The following is a 20363-nucleotide window of genomic DNA, read 5'->3' as shown; positions in this document are numbered from 1 at the left end:
TTCATTCTCAGAAACTTGTAGAAAAATAATAATTTTGACATCAGTGGCCAAGGTACTTGAATGAGGAAATAGCCTTCCAAGACTATGTGATGCCAGAATTGTTTCTTATCAGTAGACAATGATCTTATAGGCAACGATAGCATCTAATGAGCTTCATTTTTTTAAAACTTTGAAAAAAATGGCAAAAATATAACAACAACATCAACTATCCCAAGATTAGTTGGTACCCAAAACTGATTCCATAGTACAGCACCATCCTGATTTAATTCTAAGGAGATCCAGTTCCTATCTGACTCTTGATAGTAAATCTTGAGGTTTTTAAACATTTCACAGATATGTGGTATGTATTTATATATAATAATTAATCAGGGTTTGTAGTAACATATCTTATTGAGTAAGATCTAATGAATTATGTTAACCCAGACATTTTGGAAAACCATGGTTGATGGCTTGAAATTGTGTACACCAGGCTGCTTGGCTTGCTTAGCAAACCATGGCTTAGCACATTTTAGATGTCATCAATTGACTTTGTTCTTTGTGGGTGAACTTTTCTGGAGAGATAAATTCCTTTCAAGGAACCCTTTAAAAAGACCATCTCACTGGAGGTCATCCCCACAACATCCTGTGGCAATGAAACAAGAGCTGGAGTAGCTGTAATAGGGAAATGCTTTAGTTGATTTGTCTCCCTTAAAGATAATAATTGCCTTGACAGCCTGAACTGGAAAGGCAATCTGAAAGCTAAACCCTGCAGAGAGGAAAAACAGGGAATTCTTTATCCTTTGCCATTCAGCCTTTTTTTAATGTTGCCTGTTTCCTGCATTTGTTCCCCGTGGAGGATGTGAATCTTTTGTGATACAATCAAAACTCCAGGAGATGAGTCAAATGCTTACATGCAGGGTTCCTACCTTAGGATATTATTCTTCCTAGATATTTTAAGATCGCTCCAGCAGGAAGTTTCTAAAATCATGTTAATTAAAAAGTTAAATGGAAGAAAATTAAAACAGGAATGTCCAGCTTGATCTTTATGTTCAAGAATGCCTTTGGCCCTCACATAAATCTCACAGGTATTTTTAGAAGGTAACTGACTGCTTCAATCTATGTTTTGTTTGGAAGAGCACTCGGAAAAAGAGAGAAAAATGGCTTTCTAGAGGAGAAGTCCCCAATCTTTCCAGCTTTGCAGACCGGCAATTGGGGGAGAGGGAGAGGAAATGGTCCCACGCAAGCAGCAGGCATGCTCACTCGCCTGCCGCTTGTGCGGCCCGGTTCTGAATGGGCTGCAGCCCAGTACCAAGCTGCAGTCTAGGGGTTGGGGATCCCTGTTCTAGAGAACATTCTGGAAAGCTGAAGGATCTTAGGAACAGCTCTTCAACTTGTCAAGCATAAGTCTTTGCAATGCTAAGCTACTGATTAGTCTAATATAGGAGTGTCAAACTCAATTTCATTGAGGTTGCATCAGGGTTGTGTTTGACCTCGGAAGCCGGGGGTGGGGGTGGAGAGGACATGGCCAGGGTGGGCGTGAAACAGAACTCTGGGAGGCTGCGCACTGGCAGAGGGCTCCAGGAAGCCATTGCAGTTGAAAACGGAGCCTGAGTGGGCTACATGCAGCCTCCCTGAGCTCCGTTTTCACTGGCAGAAGGTTGCAGGAGATCATTGTGGCCGAAAATGGAGCCCAGGATGGCTGGGCGCAGCTCTCATAAGCTCCATTTTTGCTGGCAGAGGCACCGCAGGGCAGTCCTTCACTGTTTCCAGGGCAGGCCCACGGCCAGATCTAAGCACTCCAAGGGCAGGATCGGGCCCGCAGGTCTTGAGTTTTACACCCCTACTCTAACACATTATTTCTCAGTCTTGGCAACTTTAAGATGTGTGAGTTTCAATTCCCAGAATTCCCCAGCTGGCTTGGAGCTTGCCGGCTAGGGAATTCTGGGTGTAGAAGTCCACGCATCTTAAGCTTGTCAACGTTGAGAGATATTGGGGCAGAGTTGTAAACTTCAAGGGACAAAGGAAAAGCTCTGCATCTGAGTAATCATTGCACAAAAAAAGTTAGTACTCCAACATTTTGTCAAAGATTTGACCTAGGGGTCTCCAAACTTGGCAACTTTAAGACTCAGGGACTTCAACTCCCAGAATTACCCAGCCAGCATGATTTAACCAAATAAAATGTTTGAGACAGCTAAAAAGTGGCATTTAAAAAAAGAATCTGGATACATGAAACAGTGTTCTCGTATCTGCTCTCTGAAATGTTCCAGGCTAGGATCCTCCCATCCCAGTTTTCACACATTTGTAGCCAATTTGCTCAGAGGGAGATTCACACTTCTAGCAAAATGCCAAAACAACATCTACTTCCCTGCTGATTTTGTTTGGAAGGGATGCATTGAGAAGGAAGCTGGAAAAAAGGAAAATGCCGCCTTTGCTGACTCCTGGAGCACCTGTTTGGCATCCTTTTCTGGCTTGGCCTCACAGCCAGCCAGAGAGGGCAGTTCTCTGCAAGAAATGTACCAAAAAGGCAGCCTCTTCTGGCACACTTGATTGAGCCTGGCTAGCGGAAGCATCTCCCAAGTCATCGTTACTTGTATGAATATTTATAGCTGACAAACATCACCATGAGCCTTCCTGACGGACCACGGGAGCTGAAGGGAATCTGATCAGTAATGAAGTGTTAATTGGAGAGATTCCAGGCCTGCTTATTAAAGAAGAATTCTAATTGCATTAATAATTTGAGCTGCACAACTCTACAGGAGAGACATTTTAGATGCCAAGGTGGAGAAAATGTGGACTGAGGGTAGTAGACATGGGCTGTGTGGCATCCAGCCCATATCACATATATGATTGTGTGTGAGTTGCAAGGAAGCAAAAATGTAGCTTAGTGCACAGAGACCCACAAACATATACACATACACACACAAACACACGGGGGGGGGGGCTGGCAGAGAGAGAGAGAGAGAGAGAGAAAGAGAATATATCCCATACCTTGTGTTCCAATTATTCTTTTGTTATTTTCTGTCAACTGATTTATTATTCTTAATACATTGCTTACTCTCTCCCTGAGGCCTCTGCGTTATTTATTTATTTCTACAGAAATTGCTACCTCGTTTTCTTCATTGCAAAGGAGGGGAGAAAACAACCCACAAGGTGGCTTATAAAACATAAAGCAGATTTTTTTTTTAAAAGGCACATAAACAAAGTAGCTGAATTTTGTTAGCTACACTTTTAAAAATCTAAAAATAAAGACATGGAGAGAAGAAACTGATTCCACCGAAGAACCAAATTCAACGTTCATTTCATTTTAAATAGGGTGGGAAGTCCTCTCTTGGAGCAGAGACTTCCACATACAGGGCCTGGACACAAAAAGCATCTTCCTGTGGATTAACAATGACCCAGAAGGAAAATGCAAATGAGATACAAAAATGAACAAAGTAACCATATTTTAATTAGCCAGCTCCCAAGTTCTTTAGGAAGTGAAATAGCTTTAATGTCTTAAGGCTACAAAGTCAACATGTTCCACAAGCACAGAACTCTCCTGGCTGCAGATTGGCAGAGCTTAATTGAGAACAGAAAGATGTATAATTTGGGGGTGTTGCTTTTTAATGGCTTGATTAACTTCCTCCCCAGGTTGGAGAACTAGTAGGGGGACGAAAGGGATGCATCAAGGTTCCATGCACCTTCTGCCTGATGAGTACCTTTGGATCTCAAAAACCCTGAAGGTTAGGAAAAAACAGCCATGTAAACCTGGGAACAGAGAGGGCCAAAATCTGATGCTGGATTCATCTCTTAGGACAGGATTCTGCCTTGGGGTGCACTGAGTTTGAAGGTGACAACTTGAACAGAACATAACAGAACATTTCTAGTCCCTAAAACACTTGGATGCATAAAATGTACTTGTTTGTTTTGTTTATTGAATATATATGCTGCCCATCTCACCATCCAAATCCATTATCCTAACTAATATTGATTAGGCAGCTTAGATGAACAGATTTGTCAGCCAGATTGCTCCACATCTTACATATCATGTTGCAGAGTTTAGCCACACTTAAAGAGATAAGAGTCGTTTGAATCTGACAGTAAGAGGTTTAAACAGAACAGATCAGAGTCACTGGGATATTTAATTAAGTGTGGAATTAGCAACTGGCAGCAAGCATCAGCATAAAATGGACAGCACAGTAAGGCGCATGTGATGGTTTGAATGGCTCCTTTGCCATATGGGCAGACCCAGGATTCGAATGGAATCCCTTTGAATCCCTTTCCATCACTGACAGAAGCATGTCAAACTGTGCAAAGCTCATGGCCTGGCTTAGTTTAGGAATGGTGATTTGATTTAAGTATCCAGCAGGACAGTAAGAAATGTGAGGGCTACTTAAAAAAATTTATTTGGGGAAGGACATGAAGTCTGCTTGATTGCCGATATCCTTGAGATGCTGCTTGGTTGCCTCTATTGTATATTCTTGCCCCAGCATGCACACTTGAATGAAGGAAATGCCTTGTGTTTCTTATGTATCATTGTGGCCCAGGAAGAAACAAATTAGTCATGGGTGACCTTGAGGAAAAGGAAGAAGAGATGCTGTCTAGGAAAACATCAGACAGAAGAGACAGGAGCCCCCAGTGGCTAAATGGTCACAGAAGGAAACTTAGGAAGGATCTAATGGAGCGAGCAGTTAAAAGTGGAGGTTGGGAAGCCTGAACTTTCAGACTTGCAATTTGATATTGACCTTCTCGGGTAAACCAGACAGGAAACATGACTAGGTGAGCTAAATCTACTTTATTGCATTAACAGAATATTGCAAGTTTGAAAGTACAAACTTCCCTCCCTCCACTTTTAACTGCTTGCTTTATTGAGACAGGTCCTTGCCATGTGCATTTTCCTATGCTGTCTCTATATCTGACCATTTCCTTTGCCACGTCTCCCAAGGTCTTTCCCACATATCTCCCAAGGTCTTTCCCACAGGATAACTGAAGGAGGGGATTAATGAAGGAACTTTATGAGTTTGTAGGATGTTCTGCATTTTATCACCCCAATCTGCTGTCTTTGCTGATCTCTTGAGAGGCATAGTGAAGGGAAGGTAACCATTATGTAATTAGGGGGGGTCCTTCCTAAGTTTCTTTCTCTGACCATTAAGGCACAGGGGATTCCTGCTGCTCTTGTCTGATGGTTTCTTCTTCCCTTTCTTCAAGGTCACTCATGCATTCCATTACAGGGAGAGGAACCTGAAATAAATTGCCAACAACCACTGCAGTTGATACATAGCTGTCTCTTTGCCCTGACTAAAACAATACAGAAAGGACAGTAGTATCTCTTCATATTGAATAGGCTCAAAGAAACAAACTCAGCACGAAGTGCTGGGATGTGGTATAAACAAGGCTTCTTCCTGAATATTACTACTACTACAAATACTCCAGGAACTTTCAATGCCTTACCTTCTAAATAGAGTGATGCATTTTTACTCATGGCTTTACCCAGATGATTCCTGGCCAGGCAATGGTATACACCCTCATCTGATTTTCCTTTCTCCTGGCTGAGTCGGAGGAAGAAGAGGGACCCATCTGGCAGGAGGGTAGGCTGGGAAGTAGCATCATCTTTGCTGGGTTTCACGTACTTTCCATTGCGATACCATTCAATGGTGGGAGCTGGATTTCCATCAGCACGGCAGTTCAGAGTGGCTGGTTGGTCCTTACCTACCACAAGGTTGGAGGGGTGATCAAGAATCTGTGGGGCAAATTCCATGGAGCGAGACCTTGAACCTGGAAGAAGGAGAAAGGAGAGGGGAAGCAGAAACATACTGGTCATTTTTTACTCCAGTCAATCTCTTCTCTTCACCTTGCTCTACTTTTTGCTGGTAGCAGCAGCATCTCCTCTGTGTTATGACTTTGCAATTGCTAGAGTTCCATTGTGATGGCAGCCTCTGTTCCTCTGTTAGTCTAAATGGGAAGAGCTGGAATGCATTTTTGTTCCTTACTAATCTTCCGTTCTTCCTCCTTTATTATGGTGATAAGATTATGGTGGTGAACAAAGAACATATTAACGTAAGAAGCGCAAAAGCTTTACCTCTGAACAGTTGCTGCTGAAAGGTAAGAGCTTTTGATACTGAAAGGGGGTGGAGGACAGGAGATACGATCTCTCTAAAGAATTTATGGACCCATGTATCTCCATAACTTATAAATTATGGCATAGCCAGACTGCTGCCTGTGTAACTTGATTCCCAGGGTTATTATGAAGTTAGATATAGGAGTTAAAGAGGCTGAACCTGAGGGAGGGGTCAAGCACATCCTCAGCCTCGAGTCCCTTTGTGCCCACAAGAGATCTAAGTTCAGCCCATTGTTGATTCTTATCTATCACCAATTTGCTTTGACCATTAGTAGTTCAGATTCTTGTAGAGAGCTTTAGAATACAATAAACTTGTATTCATCTGAACCTCTCTGGCTCTCAATTTCTTATGCTTGACATTAAACGTTAGAAGATAATGGATGCACCCTTGAATAAAATGGAGAAAAGTGGAGTACACTTATAAAAAATCTAAAGATGAAGTCCTGATATAACAACTGTGTTTTTAGTGTTCCAAAGAATATTATTAAACAACAACCATTCAAAAAAAGAGAGAAAGAAATATACATCTTGCCTTCAAGTATCAGGATTTAATGAGAGCTGGTAAAAGCTTCATCTATTTTCCAACACTTTGTATGTACAATGATATTCTATGATTATGAATTCTCTGAGAACCTAACTCATTGTTATCGCCCACGGTCCTTCTTCTGGAACTTCCCCTGCAAAGCTTCCTGACATTGTCACCTTGGAGGAGACTGAGAGTCATGGACCACCAGCCACAATGAAAAGTCTCTTGGGTCTTTCAAATACAATAGGCTCTCACTGTTCCTCTAGTCCAGGTGCAGCTAATTTTCCCAATCATGACTTCATAAAAATTGTCCTTAAGTTTATCACAGTGCTTAAAATGACCTCCTTATTTTTTTTAAAAAAAATGCCACATTTTAAAAGGATGTATTTGCTTTTCTTTCTTGGCAATAATATGGTGAGAAGGAAATAGCAGTTCAGTTTGCCAAAAGTATAGGACAAACCCATACGTACTTATGTGTACGTACTGTGTGTATGTGCATGTATGCCTGTAAATTTTGCTCAGGTCCTAGGCCACAGCACATGACAGACACAGGGATCCCAATAAGTATTAATCTAAATACTTCTACCTACTTCTTGTAAAGATAAATAACTTTTTACATCAATCCACTACCTGGGCCTTGAACAGAAGCATGGGAATTCTTGAGTTACAGAATCACCTTGGTCTAAGGCAGGAGTGTCAAATTCAAGGGATGCTTAGATCTGGCCCATGGAGCTGCCCTGGAAACAGCAAAGAACCGGCCCACTGCCTCTGCCAATGAAAACAGAGCTGTTTTCGCTGACAGAGGGTTGCAGGAATCCATCGCAGCCAAAAACGGGGCTTGGGAGCCTGTTTTTGCTGGCAGAGCGCTCGAGCCACCACAGGCACCCCAACGTGAGAGATGTCTAACTGTCCACGCTTACCCTGGCTCCCCGAGGTCAAACACAACCCTGATGTGGCCCTCAATGAAATGGAGTTTGACACCCCTGGTCTAAGGAATAGAGAAAGACTCCTTTATCAGACTCCAAAGCTTAGTATCAGCTTTGTGAGGTAATCCAGACAAGAAGCACATCCAGCTCTACCTTTATTGTAATTTTACATTAACAGAATCTTGCAAGTCTGGAAATACATCTCTCCAAGAAAGTAGGGAGGGTCCCTTCTGAGATGTTTGCCACAAACACATTCCTTCTGAGGACTCGCCTGACTCTTGTCTAATCTGCGGCTCTTCCTCCTGTCTCCCAAAATCATGCCCACATACCATTACAAATAGAAGAAATGAGCTGTTATTTGCATAAATTCAAAATAAATCAAACTGGGGAAAGAATACAGAGATAAACGTGCTGGCCAATTCAATAAAGTTTGCTGCCTGAAATTTAAAAAAAACTAGGTGGGACCCTATCTCTAGTCCATGAACAAATCCAACTAGAAACAAGCAATGAATCAGGATCCTCATCCCACCTAACCTAGTACGCAATTCTAGATAAAGGATATGAAAATAATGTGTACAGAACATGCTGTCTTTTAATTTTAAAAAATCCAGAAAAATAGACAAAGCCAATCATAGTTTTCCCACTAGTACAAATATTCAACTTCTGTCAAATGATCAAGCTGGTAATGTGATATAAACTAAGATAATATAATTTTGGTTTGGTGTATTGTATGAATACACCAAACTGGAATACACCAAACTGGACTGGACTGGAGGCTAAAACGTGAAGAACGACTGCAGGAATTGGGTGTGTCTAGATTAATGAAAAGGACTAGGAGTGACATGATAGCAGTGTTCCAGTATTTGAGGGGCTGCCACAAAGAAGAGGGGGGCCGACCTATTTTCCAAAGCACCTGAAGGCAGGATAAGAAACAATGGGTGGAAACTAATCAAGAAGAGGTCCAATCTAGAACTAAGGTGGAATTTCCTGACAGTTAGAACATCAGTTTTTTAGTATTTAGTATCAGTATTAATAATCAGTGGAACAACTTGCCTCCAGAAGTTGTGGGTGCTCCATCATTGGAGGTTTTTAAAGAAGAGATTGGACAACGACTTGTCTGAAATGGTATAGGGTTTCCTGTCTGAGCAGGGGGTTGGACTAGAAGACCTCCAAGGTCCCTTCCAACTCTGTTATTCTGTATTCTAATCTATAAACCATAGTCCATGAATTTGTGTAATAAGTGAACTCAGCTTAGAGTTCTAATAGTTCTAAAACCATGCATTAAGCAAACCACCCTTTTGCAACCACTGATCCTCTTCCATGCAACCATATTGCAAACATTGTTTTCGCTGGTTTTAGAACTGCTGAAGTCTAAGCTAACTTGCCTTATGAAGTACTGGATTTTTCTGATGCTCAAGATATTAAAAACTTGTTTTTCGTGGTAGGAGAGAAACAGCAGATGGCAAGAAGCTGCCATCTCTGCTTCCTGCTGAGCTCCAGATTATGGATTGCAAGGGCCCAGATGTCACAAATATATAATGCCCCAAATAAAGAAAATTTAAATGCAAAGCACCCAACATAGCACAGAACAATTGATTTGGAACTGAAATTATTCTACTTCATACCTATAACAGCATAGAAATCCTTTGAAACCTAAAGCGCCTGTAAACACCATGCCAGAATATCAATTACATCAAGGGAGAACCAACCTCATGGCCAAGTTATTAGGATGCGAGGAATATGTAAATTTAAGAGCTGTTGAGTTACTCATCTATCCAAACTCCCCAAATTCCTTAAACACTTTGACTCAGAAGCAAGGATAGAGATGATTCTTTCTGTAAACCCATGACATTCTACCCATGAAATCGGTCCACTCACCTTCCATTAACAGAAACGATGCCCAAATCCAGACCCTTGAGGGCTCAATGTGCTTTCGTCTTGACATGGTTGCCTAGTTGTTGTGCAGCTGTCATCCAAAGAGAGTCACGGGATGAGACCCTGCTTACTGCCGCTCCATTGTACCCCCAGAACTTTTAGGTTGTTTAGTCCTACACACATCACACTCACACAAAGTTTCACCCACTACAAACAGTTCTCCTCAACTCCTGACGTCCTCCCAATTAATAAGTCCATGTCCGTATATTTTTCCTTTCCTGGCCACAGGATACAGGAAGGGGTGGTACTGGGTGTGAATTTCAGCTGCAGCTATCTTCCAACTCCAGTTTGAAAGCACAGCTGCCTAAAAATCACACTTTTGCACAAAAATGAGTCTATACACAAGCATTCTAGTTTCTTCCTGCTTCACAGTGGGACCCTGTCCTATTTTTAAACAGAAAAAAAAGAACTTTTCTTCAAGCAGATTGTTTTACTCTTCCCCTTCCCATTTCCCTTTCTTCAATTATTTCTACTTCAGCCCTGTTTTGTGCATATAGGCCAAACAATACTGTGAAAATACAAATGGTTTTTGTAGCACAATGGGTTCTAATCATCAAGCTAAGCACTTTGCCTATGTAAAAACCCAAACTATAATTTCATACCCTCCTCCCCAAAATCTGGATTCTTCTTGTTTTACTAAAAGTGTAGTAGGCATTTACAGTTAGACATATGATGAGACTAAGGCAGTGGTTGGTGGCACTCAGAAACACCACAGAGTCCAGGATTTGATTATATAGCGCTCACTTATCTCTAAATTGTAGTGGGTCCTACATTTCAAAATGTTAATATGTATTTACTTTTTATACAGTAGTTGGATATACACAATACAAGGTACAATTACATGATAATGTCAGCTGCCTGAAAGCTTTGCTGGTTCTGAAATTCACTTCTCATGAGCCAGTAAGCTGTTCATCAAGATATAATCACACTCTTTAAGAACTGTATGAAAATATGAGGCTGTTAAGCATTTTGTGCATCGCCTTTAATTCCAGAACAACATTTTTCTTTGCAAGACACAGATCCCCTAGGAACATTTGCAGAATAGGATCATAAAGTCAAAATGGGATCCACAATGGTGTATTCAAAGTTCCATTTTTAGCACTTATATACCACTTCACTGTGCTTTACAGCCCTCTCTAAGCAGTTTACAGGGTCAGCATATTGCCCCCAACAATCTGGGTTCTCATTTTACTCACCTCAGAAGGATGGAAGGCTGAGTCAATCTTGAGCCTGTTAATTGTTTTCCAAGGACCGTGCCCAATAATCACAAATACGATTTGTCTTTATTTCAAAAGCATTTATTTATACCATGTCTTCTCTTTTCAGGTGAACATCTGGAACTGCCTTGGTCAGTCCCTGGGCATGGACTTATGTACCACGGAGGTGGAGTCAAGGTAAGGAGGGGTCAAGGAAAGGGCTAGGTGAGGAAGGTGGGGTTAACCCATGCACTGCCATATACAAGGTTAGCCATTTATTCATAACAAATCTCCCTCTAAATGTCTAACAGTTGGAGTTGACTACGTACAATGCATAGCCACTCCTAGCTTTGATGTCAGATACGCGTGTTGTTTCTTTGGTAATGGTTTTGTTAAGATATCTGCGATTTGTTCAGAGGTCTCACAATGTACGGCTCTGATGAAGCCTACGTTCGATAACTGTCTGACGTGTTTGTGCTTGATGTCGATGTGTCTGGATCTTTGGCCTACTGCGTCCGCGTTGGAAATGTCTATGGCCACTTTATTGTCCTCGTGAATTGTTATTGGATAAGCTGATTCGGTCCATATGTTGGAAAGTAGATCATCGAACCATACTAAATTGTTGGCTGCTTTTGACAGACAGATGTACTCTGCTTCCGCTGTGGACATGGCAACCAAGTTCTGTTTTCCGGTGTACCAGTGTACTGGGCAGTTATTGATGAGAAATATATAACCAGAGGTGCTTTTTCTACTCTTTGTGTCACCTGCCCAGTCAGCGTCCGCATAGCAGGTCAATACGGGTTCATTGGAACTTGTCGGTTCTAGACATAGGTATGCATCTATGCTATATTTCAGATACCTGATTATCCATTTTACACCTTCCCAGTGGTATATTTTTGGATCACTGACATGCCTAGACAACAGGTTTACTGCTAAGCTGATATCTGGCCTCGTCCAATTGGCTATGTATAGAAGGGATCCAATAACAGATCTGTACAGAGTGTTGTCCTTAAATGACTCCCCTTCTTCGTGCATATGTTTCAGGAAGTCTATTTGCATGGGTGTCTCACATGGTTTGGCGTCCTTATGTTACACCTGTGTACAAGTTCTAATATCTTTTCTTTCTGTGAGACCCTGAACCCGTTGTCTGTTTTTTCAATTTGTACCCCTAGATATTTGTTGACTCTCCCTAGGGTCTTGAATGTGAAATGTTCCCCCAGTTTCTCGGCAAATTCATCACATTTCCGTTTGTGTTGTCCTAAGTATAGAATGTCATCTACGTAAATGAGTGCGTACTCTACTGATGTGCCCTCCCTCTTGACGAAGAGGCAGAGGTCCGCTGAGGTGGCGGTGAAACCCATGTCCCTGAGCGTTTTGGCTAGACACTCATACCATCTTTTTCCCGACTGCTTTAATCCGTACAGGCTTTTGTTCAATAACCAAGTGTCTTCCTTTTTCGTGTCCTTCTCTGGGGGTGCCCTGACATAGATTTCTTTGTCTAGCTTTGCATGGAGGTAGGCAGTCTGAATGTCAAATTGATAGACTTCTAGGCCTAAGATGGATGCTATTACTAGGGTGCTTTTGACACTTTCTGCCCTAACTGTTGGTGAATAAGTATCTGTGTAGTCGTCTGGATACCTGTGTGCGAATCCCTGGGCTACGAGCCTAGCCTTATAGAGAGTCTTGTTGTCTTCGAGTTCCTTAATTTTGAAAACCCATTTTGTACCTATGAGTGTTTTGTCGGCTGGGACCTTAGAGGGGGTGTACACATTTAGTTCCCTTAGGCTAGCCATCTCCTTCTCCATAGCCTGTTCCCACCTACTTCTCTCTTCCTGTGGCAGTCTGATTACTTCCTCGTATGAGTTGGGGGTCATTTTATTTGGGTGTATGGACATAATATAATCCTCAAATCTCTTTGGCATTCTATTTCTGTTGTGTCTTATGGGCCTGTTTGGTCGTGCTTCTGTGTCGTGCATGTATTTGGCTTCTTTCTCTGTGACTGCATCTACCTTAATGATGGGGTGATCTTCCTTCCACCCTTTTGTGACTATCTCATGGTCTCTAGGTTTGTGCCTTTCCTGTGTTTTCGTTTCTATTGTGGTATGTTTACCCTTATCCCTTATGTTGTCTGTGTCTTCCTGTCTGATGAGTATCTCGTTGAGATGTATCCTTGACCAGTTGGTGTTCTCATGGAACACCGCGGTCCTGGATATGATGAACCTATTGTCCCTGTTGATGAATCTGTAACCTTTTGTGCCAGGCTCATACCCCATGAACCTTAATCTCTTTGAGACCTTGTCTCCCTTTCGCCTCAGCTGTCTGGGGATATGTACATCCACTGTGACTCCAAATATGTGCAAGTGTGCAATTTTTGGCTTTTTTTTTTTTAAAAAGGTTTTTATTTTATGATCAAACAAGTATACAATATAAGCAATCATTCGAACTATCATCAAGAAAAAAAATTAATCCATAATCCATCTCTAAACTCAATCTTCAACCCCTCCTCACCACCCCCCACCCCCGACTTCCCAGATCAAAAACAGGGCATAGATTTCACCAAACATTCGCTAAAATAAACTAGCTAACTGCAAGATTTAATAGCTCCCAAGACCCCTTAACTCCCCTTTTACAATTTCATCAACCTCCCTTTTTATAGACTCAAAGTAGCATATAATCCAATAACTCTAAGAGTTTTAAAACCATTAACAAATATTAAGCATTCAAACCTTAAAAAATCTCTTAATATATCAATAAGGTATTCAATTCATTTACATAAACATTTTCCCCCTCCTACTTTTCTCAAAATTCAGATATTTTGAAATCTTATAACAAAAAGTAAACCTTAAATATTCAATAGTTAAATTTCTACATTTTCCCCCTTCGTTGTTCCTCCCTCCAACTTTTAAAATTTTAAAACATAAACATCAGCGTTTTAATTAACCATTAATACATAAACTAGAAAACCAAAAAAGATTAATCTTACATTCTTACTCTCGAATATTTTAAAAATCTTAAAACAAAAAATAAACCTTAATTAATCATAATCTGTACGTTTACCCCCTCAATCTTTTTTCCTCCCTCCAACTTTTAACTCCTAAAACATAATCATTTTTAGCCATTATTATTATTTAAGTTTGTACATTTCCGGGTTGGCTCCGCGGCGCCATGGACGGTCTTTTTAGACCGCCGCCCCCGCGATCCCGTTGAGCCGTTCTGACAGCGCTAATCAGCTGTTAAACGGCTTGAAAATCTCCCCTTCGGGAAAAGAAGGGGAGGAGAGCTGGTGGGTGAGGGTAGAGCTCCCCGAAAACCCCTGGATTAATTCCAGGGGTTCGGAGGGCAAGAGCTCCCCGTTCAGCCCGTTGAAGCTCTGGATCCGGGGGGACTCTGTTTTTTACAGAGCTAGGCGTCGCGTCCAATTTCTGCTGTCAAATAGAAGATTAAATGATTTCAAAAAAGCAGGCGGAACGGAAGCAGGAGGACAAGCTTTTTGCAAGTATAATGCTTAACTCTGGGGATACAATGTTTCTAATTGAATTTTCTGAGCTGGAAGTAAAGATGGCGTTATTGTTGCGATTTTAAAAGTGAAAGCTAGAAAGGAAAGTGCCTGCTAATAGACTTGTGCTCAGAGACTGGCTTTAAATTGCTGGATTAGATTTTAAAGAGCTGTTTGGGAAAAGATTATTTTGTTTGGTGAATTATAAAGAAATTGCTGAAAGTTGCTCAAGAGGATGGCTGTGACTTTATGACTTTATGGTTGTGGAAAGAAAGAAAATCTTTTTAAAATAAAATGGCTTCCAAGAAAGGAGATTTTGAAAGTGCTGGAAGCTATTTGGAGGTGTCAGAAATGATACAGTTGTCTGACTTACAGAACTACTCCTAATGCAGAATTTACAGAATTTATAAAAGAAGCCATGAATAATCATACTGCAGCTATAAGTAATCAAATAGCAATTCTCAAAGGGATAACAACAGAAATGATGGAGGAGACAAAAGCAAGTACGGAGCATGATGACAATCCAGGAGACATTTTGATTGAAGCAGAGAAGGTGGAACGGGTTGGTTCTCAAGAATTTTCTCAAGAATTTTCAAGCTTATTCTCTGCTCTTTTTGAAAAAATTGACAGAATCTTTCAAAATTACGACTTGGTTTGGAAGAAAGTAGTAAATGATCAGACTTCCAAAGTTTTAGAAGATGAAGGAGATTTGCCAGTGGTATTTATACATTTAATAGAAAAGAAACAACTGAATTTTTTTTCACAAACTCTTGACAATCTTTGGTTTTACAGACGAAGGAATGAACTGATCTATATAAGCAAGAAGAGGCAATATGGGGGCTCTAAATCAGAGGAAATTTTCTCAAAAAGGGGACAATCTTTGCAGTTACATCAACCTCAAATTAAAATTAAAAACCTCCTCAAAATAGAAGTAGGAGGGATGCAGAAAGACTGGAAAAAATATAAAAAGAAAGCAAGAATGGAAGATTAACCTTTCTTTTTGGTTTTGCAGTTGTTTTATTAATGGTTAAAAATGATTATGTTTTAGGTGTTACAACTACTGAGGGGGAAAATGTATAAATTTAAATATTGATTTTTAAATATGATGCATTAATGGTTAATTAAAATGATTATGTTTTTAAAAAAATGTACAAAATTTTTGGCTTTCTGTTGTACATCACCTCGTAAGGTGTTTTCTCTACTACGCTAGACCAGAGCCTATTCAGTGTGTAATTTGAATAGGTGAGTGCTTCTGCCCAGAATGATTGTCCCAACCCTGCGTCCTCTACAGCGCACCTCACCATTGTTTGTAGGACTCTGTTCCTTTTTTCTACGACTCCGTTCTTTAACGCGGAAAAAGGAGAAGTTGTGTAATGTATTATCCCGTGCATCTTTAACCAGTTCGAGAAGTCCCTTGATAGGAACTCAGACCCCCAATCCATCATTATTTGTCTTATTTTTGTATTGTGTTGAGTCTCCACCCTCTTGTAAAATTCTTTAAATTTTTGGAATACCTCGCTCTTATGGTTAATGGTATACACAAAGCCATAGCGGCTGAAGTCATCTACTATTGTCAGGAAGAATCTCTTTTTGTATTTTATAGAGGGCTTCATGGGACCCACAATGTCCATGTGTACTAGGTGGAAGATGGAGTTGGTGGTGCGGGTGGCCTTCCTAGGTCTAGGCTTGGTCTTTAGTTTAGAGGATTTACATACGGAGCACTCTACGTAGTTTTTACAGCCTTTTATTTTCAAACCATTGGTACATTCCGTCATTTTTTGGATGACTGGGAAGCTGGCATGACCCAACTTTCTATGGAGTAAGTGGGCACAGTCATCATGAATGGGCTTGCCAATTAACAACGTCCCTTTGTGTGTTGTATCGCAGTTGTGTCTATCTTCAGTGGCGTCATCATCCTTCTCCCCCTCTGTCTCGACGTGGGCATCGGCCTTGTTATCTGTGTTTTCTAGTTGAGCATTTATACTGGTCTGGCTATTCCCTTTAGGTTGGAGGTATGTTAGTCCTCCATTAATGATACTTGCCGATACTTTTCTTGCCCTTGGTCATGTAGGCCTTTCCTTCTTTAAAGGTGGTCTCTATACCCATGTCTTTGCTGAGTTTAAGTGTTGCTAAAATATTGTGAAGTATTTCGGGTATGAGCAATACCGCCTCTATTTTGCCTATTCTGCTTATGAATGTATCTCCTTTCCCTGTTACAAGAACTTTGTTCTGATTGGCTACCTTAATGTGGTAGTTCTCCTCTGTAAATGAGGTGAGGATCTTTCTGTCATGAGTTGTGTGGTTGGTGGCTCCCGAATCAATGAGCCATGCTTCTCCCTCTCTCATTTGTGGGTGTGTGGGTGTGTTTTCCCCGATCCCATACATAGATCCTGATCGGCTCTCCCTGGAGCTGTCTCTATTTCCCCTTCTGTCCCTTGGGTTGGGGGAGTCTCTGCGTCTATATCTGTTCTCAGGTGGGGACCTATCGGGGAACCCTGACCTTCGGCCTTTCCTTTCCTTTCCTTACGGTAGATATAGTCCCTTTCCCTCGAATTTTTGGGGCAATCCCTCTTATAGTGATTCTTGGAACCACAGGTGAAACATTCTGGGTAGTCTTGGTTCCTGGTTTGGAACTCAACCCTCTTTGTTGGTTTGCTGTCCCTGCGGCTGATGGAGCGGTCCCTCCTTAAACTGTCTTCTGCAATTATTCTGTTTGTTAGTGACTCAAGTGTGAGGTGGCCTAGGCTTAGGCTATCCAGCTGCATTATGAAGTTATCCCAGCTAGAGTCCAGGGAGTTAATGACAATGCTTTTCATACTCTCCTCTGAGATATCCTCCCCCCTTTGTATCAACTCAGACCTGGTGGCATTCAGGTTTAATATGTGTTCACCCATGGGGGTTCCAACCTTGTGTCTGGCTGAGTGGAACTCCCTAGATATCTTGGCTGTGGTGGCAGTGCTTTTACTGTAGAATAAGTTAAATATTTTCTGCAGTATTTCAGATACAGTTAGGTAATGGCTAAGACCGGGATATATGCTTAGTGAAATACTTGCTATGACTACATAAAAAGCCCTGTGGTGCAAGCAGTCTATTTCTAGAGTCCAGGGTTTCGTGGGAGGGTCATCAATTAAAAATAACATGTTCTCCCTTAAAAACAAAATCTGAAGTTGATGATTCCACTGCATAAGGTTTGACCCATCTAGTTTAAGAGTGTGGAAATCAGTTGGTAAATTTACTGAGCTGTGTGGCAAATTACTCACAGTCTGTTGCTGTCCATGGTATCTCAGGTGAGGGAACTCACAATATGGCTTGGGGATGCTGTTTGCGACTCTGAATGGACTTGTATTTATGTTCTCCTCTTCTCTTCTTACAGGAGCTGATTGAGCATGCACGAAGCCTATTTCGCGTCTGTAGTCGGTGGGTGAGTAGCTTGCTGTCGCTGCTCTTAGGCCTCAGCCTAGGCCTGCAGTTGGGGGTCCGGACTCACCCCTGGGGTATCCAGCTTCATCGCTGGAGGCAGGCATCCATCGGTGGGTGGCTGGATCCCTGCTGGAGAGGGGGGAGGAGGCGAGGTGGTCATATGTCGAGGACTTCTGGGATTCAGTGGTGCGGCGGCAGCAGCGGCAGCAGTGAGGGGTCCTGATCCCTGGTCGCTGGTCCCTGGACGTGCGAGGAAGCCTGGCGGAGGTCACATGGAGGGTGAGTAACCGGCGTGCTCTCCTTCCCTCGGGTCTCGCGTTGCTGGTGCGGTGGGTGGTGAGTTCGAGTCCTGCCATCGGCATGTCACGTGTGCGATCGGTGCTTGGCGATCACCCTCGCAGTGTGTGTTCCTTGGGTGGGGGAGCTGGGACGATGCATCGACATCGATGCCCCCCCCCCGTAGTCCCCTCGGCTTGCGGTTGTCTCTCTGCGGTTCGTGGCTGGCGCGAAGGGGTCGCTTGCGGAGCCGGTTGCTGCTGCTGGAGTCCCATGCATTTTTTCGACTTCGAGCTCGGCAGGCGAGCTCCTGATGGCTTGGTATCTTCTTTCTGGGTTGTCTTTGGTTGGTCCCCCATTTGTTTTAGGGTTCCTTTCGTTTCGCGCCATTAAATTTGAATCTCGGCTGCCTATTGGTCGGCGGCCATCCCAAGATGGCCGCCGGGAGCATGGCGTGAAACCGGAGCTGTTTAAGTCCTGGGTTTCTGCCAGGGGACATCTTCCTCTTACCGGGCTGGCAGTCTCGTGGTCTCGTTCTTGGGAGCTCATCGCTGCCCCGTGGTCATCTAGTAGGTCCCGGAGTTTCGCGATGAGTTCCCTTTTGCTGATGGAGGCCTCCATCATTCTTTGTATGGTCTCTCTTAGCTCATCCCTCTCGGGCGATTCATCCCTTTCATACCTGGCTGCATTTTTTCGTGGTCTCATGCTCCTGTCTGTCTGGTCCAGGTCTCTCACTTCCATGGCAGTTGGAATTCTTGCTGTGGTGCCTTCAGATTCCTGCAGCTCTGCCATTAGTCTGGTGATGGATCTCGTGTTCATTCTTTCTTCCATCTCAGGGTAAGTTGTATTTCAGTTATTATTCTTGGGTTATTGGGCATAACCATCCTCTGCTACCATCTTGTTAATTGTTTTCCAAGGACCTTGCCCAATAATCACAAATACAATTTGTCTTTATTTCAAAAGCATTTATTTATACCATGTCTTCTCTTTTCAGGTGAACATCTGGAACTGCCTTGGTCAGTCCCTGGGCATGGATTTATGTACCACGGAGGCGGAGTCAAGGTAAGGAGGGGTCAAGGGAAGGGCTAGGTGAGGAAGGTGGAACCCATGCACTGCCATATACAAGGTTAGACATTTATTCATAACAGAGCCAGTGAGAATCGAACTGCTGGCAGTCAGCAGAATTAGCCTGCAATACTGCATTCATACAACAAGAGGGTGATGTGATGGCCTATCATTAAAACAATGTGCTTGTCAACCAGAAAGTTGATAGCCCAGGTTCGAGACCCAAGTGCCACATGACAGGATGAGCACCCTTACTCACCCCAAACCTAGCAGTTCAAACGCATACAAATGTGAATAGATAAATTGGTACCACTTCAGTGGGAATGTTACTGCATTCTGTATTTTCATGCTGGCCTGATGATGACAAAAACATCTCTCAGACAACGCAGGCTCCTGAGTCATTTCATATCAGAGATGAGCACACAATCTCTTTTTTTTTTTTTTATTGAAAAAGTTTTTCAAATACAAGTTTTTCCCCCTTTTCCTCCCTTCTTCCCTAACCCCCCCTCACCACCCATCCCCCCCTGTGACTTCTTCTTCACAACAATAAGCTAATTCATAATTAATTACATAATATTTTACCATGCCCTTACTCACTCCTCAAAGTACTGACCCTTAGCAAAGTATTCTTATAACTCCGCTTTTCTCCGCTTTTCACAATCTACCCTTTTTCTCCTCCCCCAAACTTGTAAAATATTATTATTATTACAACAACATAACCTTTACTTTTATATATATTATATATATTAATTTAACATTTCAAAGCAGCCTTCTCCAAATTTAACATTTGTTCAGTTCTATCCGATTCTTCCACTCCCCAAAATATATGTCTTAAAAATCCTTTTTCTTAAACTAATCAATCACTAAACTAGCCTATTTCAACCCAGTTTCCTGCAAGATTACCATACACTACAATTCTAAATATAATCCACTGCCCACTCTACTAAAATATACATATGTCTATATATACATTCCATTTTATAAAAAAAGACAATAACTTTAAATTTATAATTCATTTAGTATCTTCTTTGATGTCTTTCCACTAGATTGTTAAATCCATCATCCATAATAGGGTAACATAGCATCCTGGTGCAACAGTTTATTCAAAATCTTCAGTCATCTTCTGCCCCCATCAATAATAAATATCCTCATGTATATATAAAAATAAAAACAACCACCCGAGTGACATTATAATTATATTCCATATAGTTGTAATTGTGGTTTTCATCAGGATTATAAATCCCCATCATCTTTGTGGGTAACAGCCAGATCTTCTGCATGCCCCAGCATGACTCTCTTGCCTTGTAACTCAAAATAGATATAATATATTTATCGGTAAAAGAAATCCAAAATAGATAGTTCAAATCCAACAATGTAAGGCTCTTTCCACATCCCAAAATCACGGCATTGCAGAGATCTGCCACTTTCCTCAAGATAGTATTAAACG

The 20363-nt window shown here is 41.8% G+C and overlaps 1 protein-coding gene across 5 annotated transcripts in view; it reads right to left on the bottom strand.

The window, feature by feature from the left end:
* Positions 1–20363, bottom strand: part of ROBO4 (roundabout guidance receptor 4) — a 78586-nt gene that overhangs the window by 45841 nt on the left and 12382 nt on the right. For 2 of the 5 annotated variants that reach the window (XM_034421884.3, XM_087875842.1), the window contains exons 1-2: positions 9407–9778; positions 5410–5733 (exon numbers count right to left, since the gene is read on the bottom strand). In XM_034421884.3, the coding sequence (XP_034277775.1) occupies positions 5410–5733; positions 9407–9473 (391 nt within the window). In that variant the 5' untranslated portion in view covers positions 9474–9778. Of the gene's footprint in view, positions 1–5409; positions 5734–9406; positions 9779–10659; positions 10693–20363 lie in introns of those variants that run through there. The other 3 variants (XM_034421881.3, XM_034421885.2, XM_087875841.1) reach the window with 2 other exon arrangements.

The sequence above is a fragment of the Pantherophis guttatus genome, chromosome 9, assembly GCF_059756535.1.
Source record: "Pantherophis guttatus breed Tessera chromosome 9, ASM5975653v1, whole genome shotgun sequence".
NCBI classification, from domain to species: domain Eukaryota; kingdom Metazoa; phylum Chordata; class Lepidosauria; order Squamata; family Colubridae; genus Pantherophis; species Pantherophis guttatus.
The sequence above is the reverse complement of the archived record's forward strand: the minus strand, read 5'-3'. Positions and strand labels throughout refer to the sequence as shown.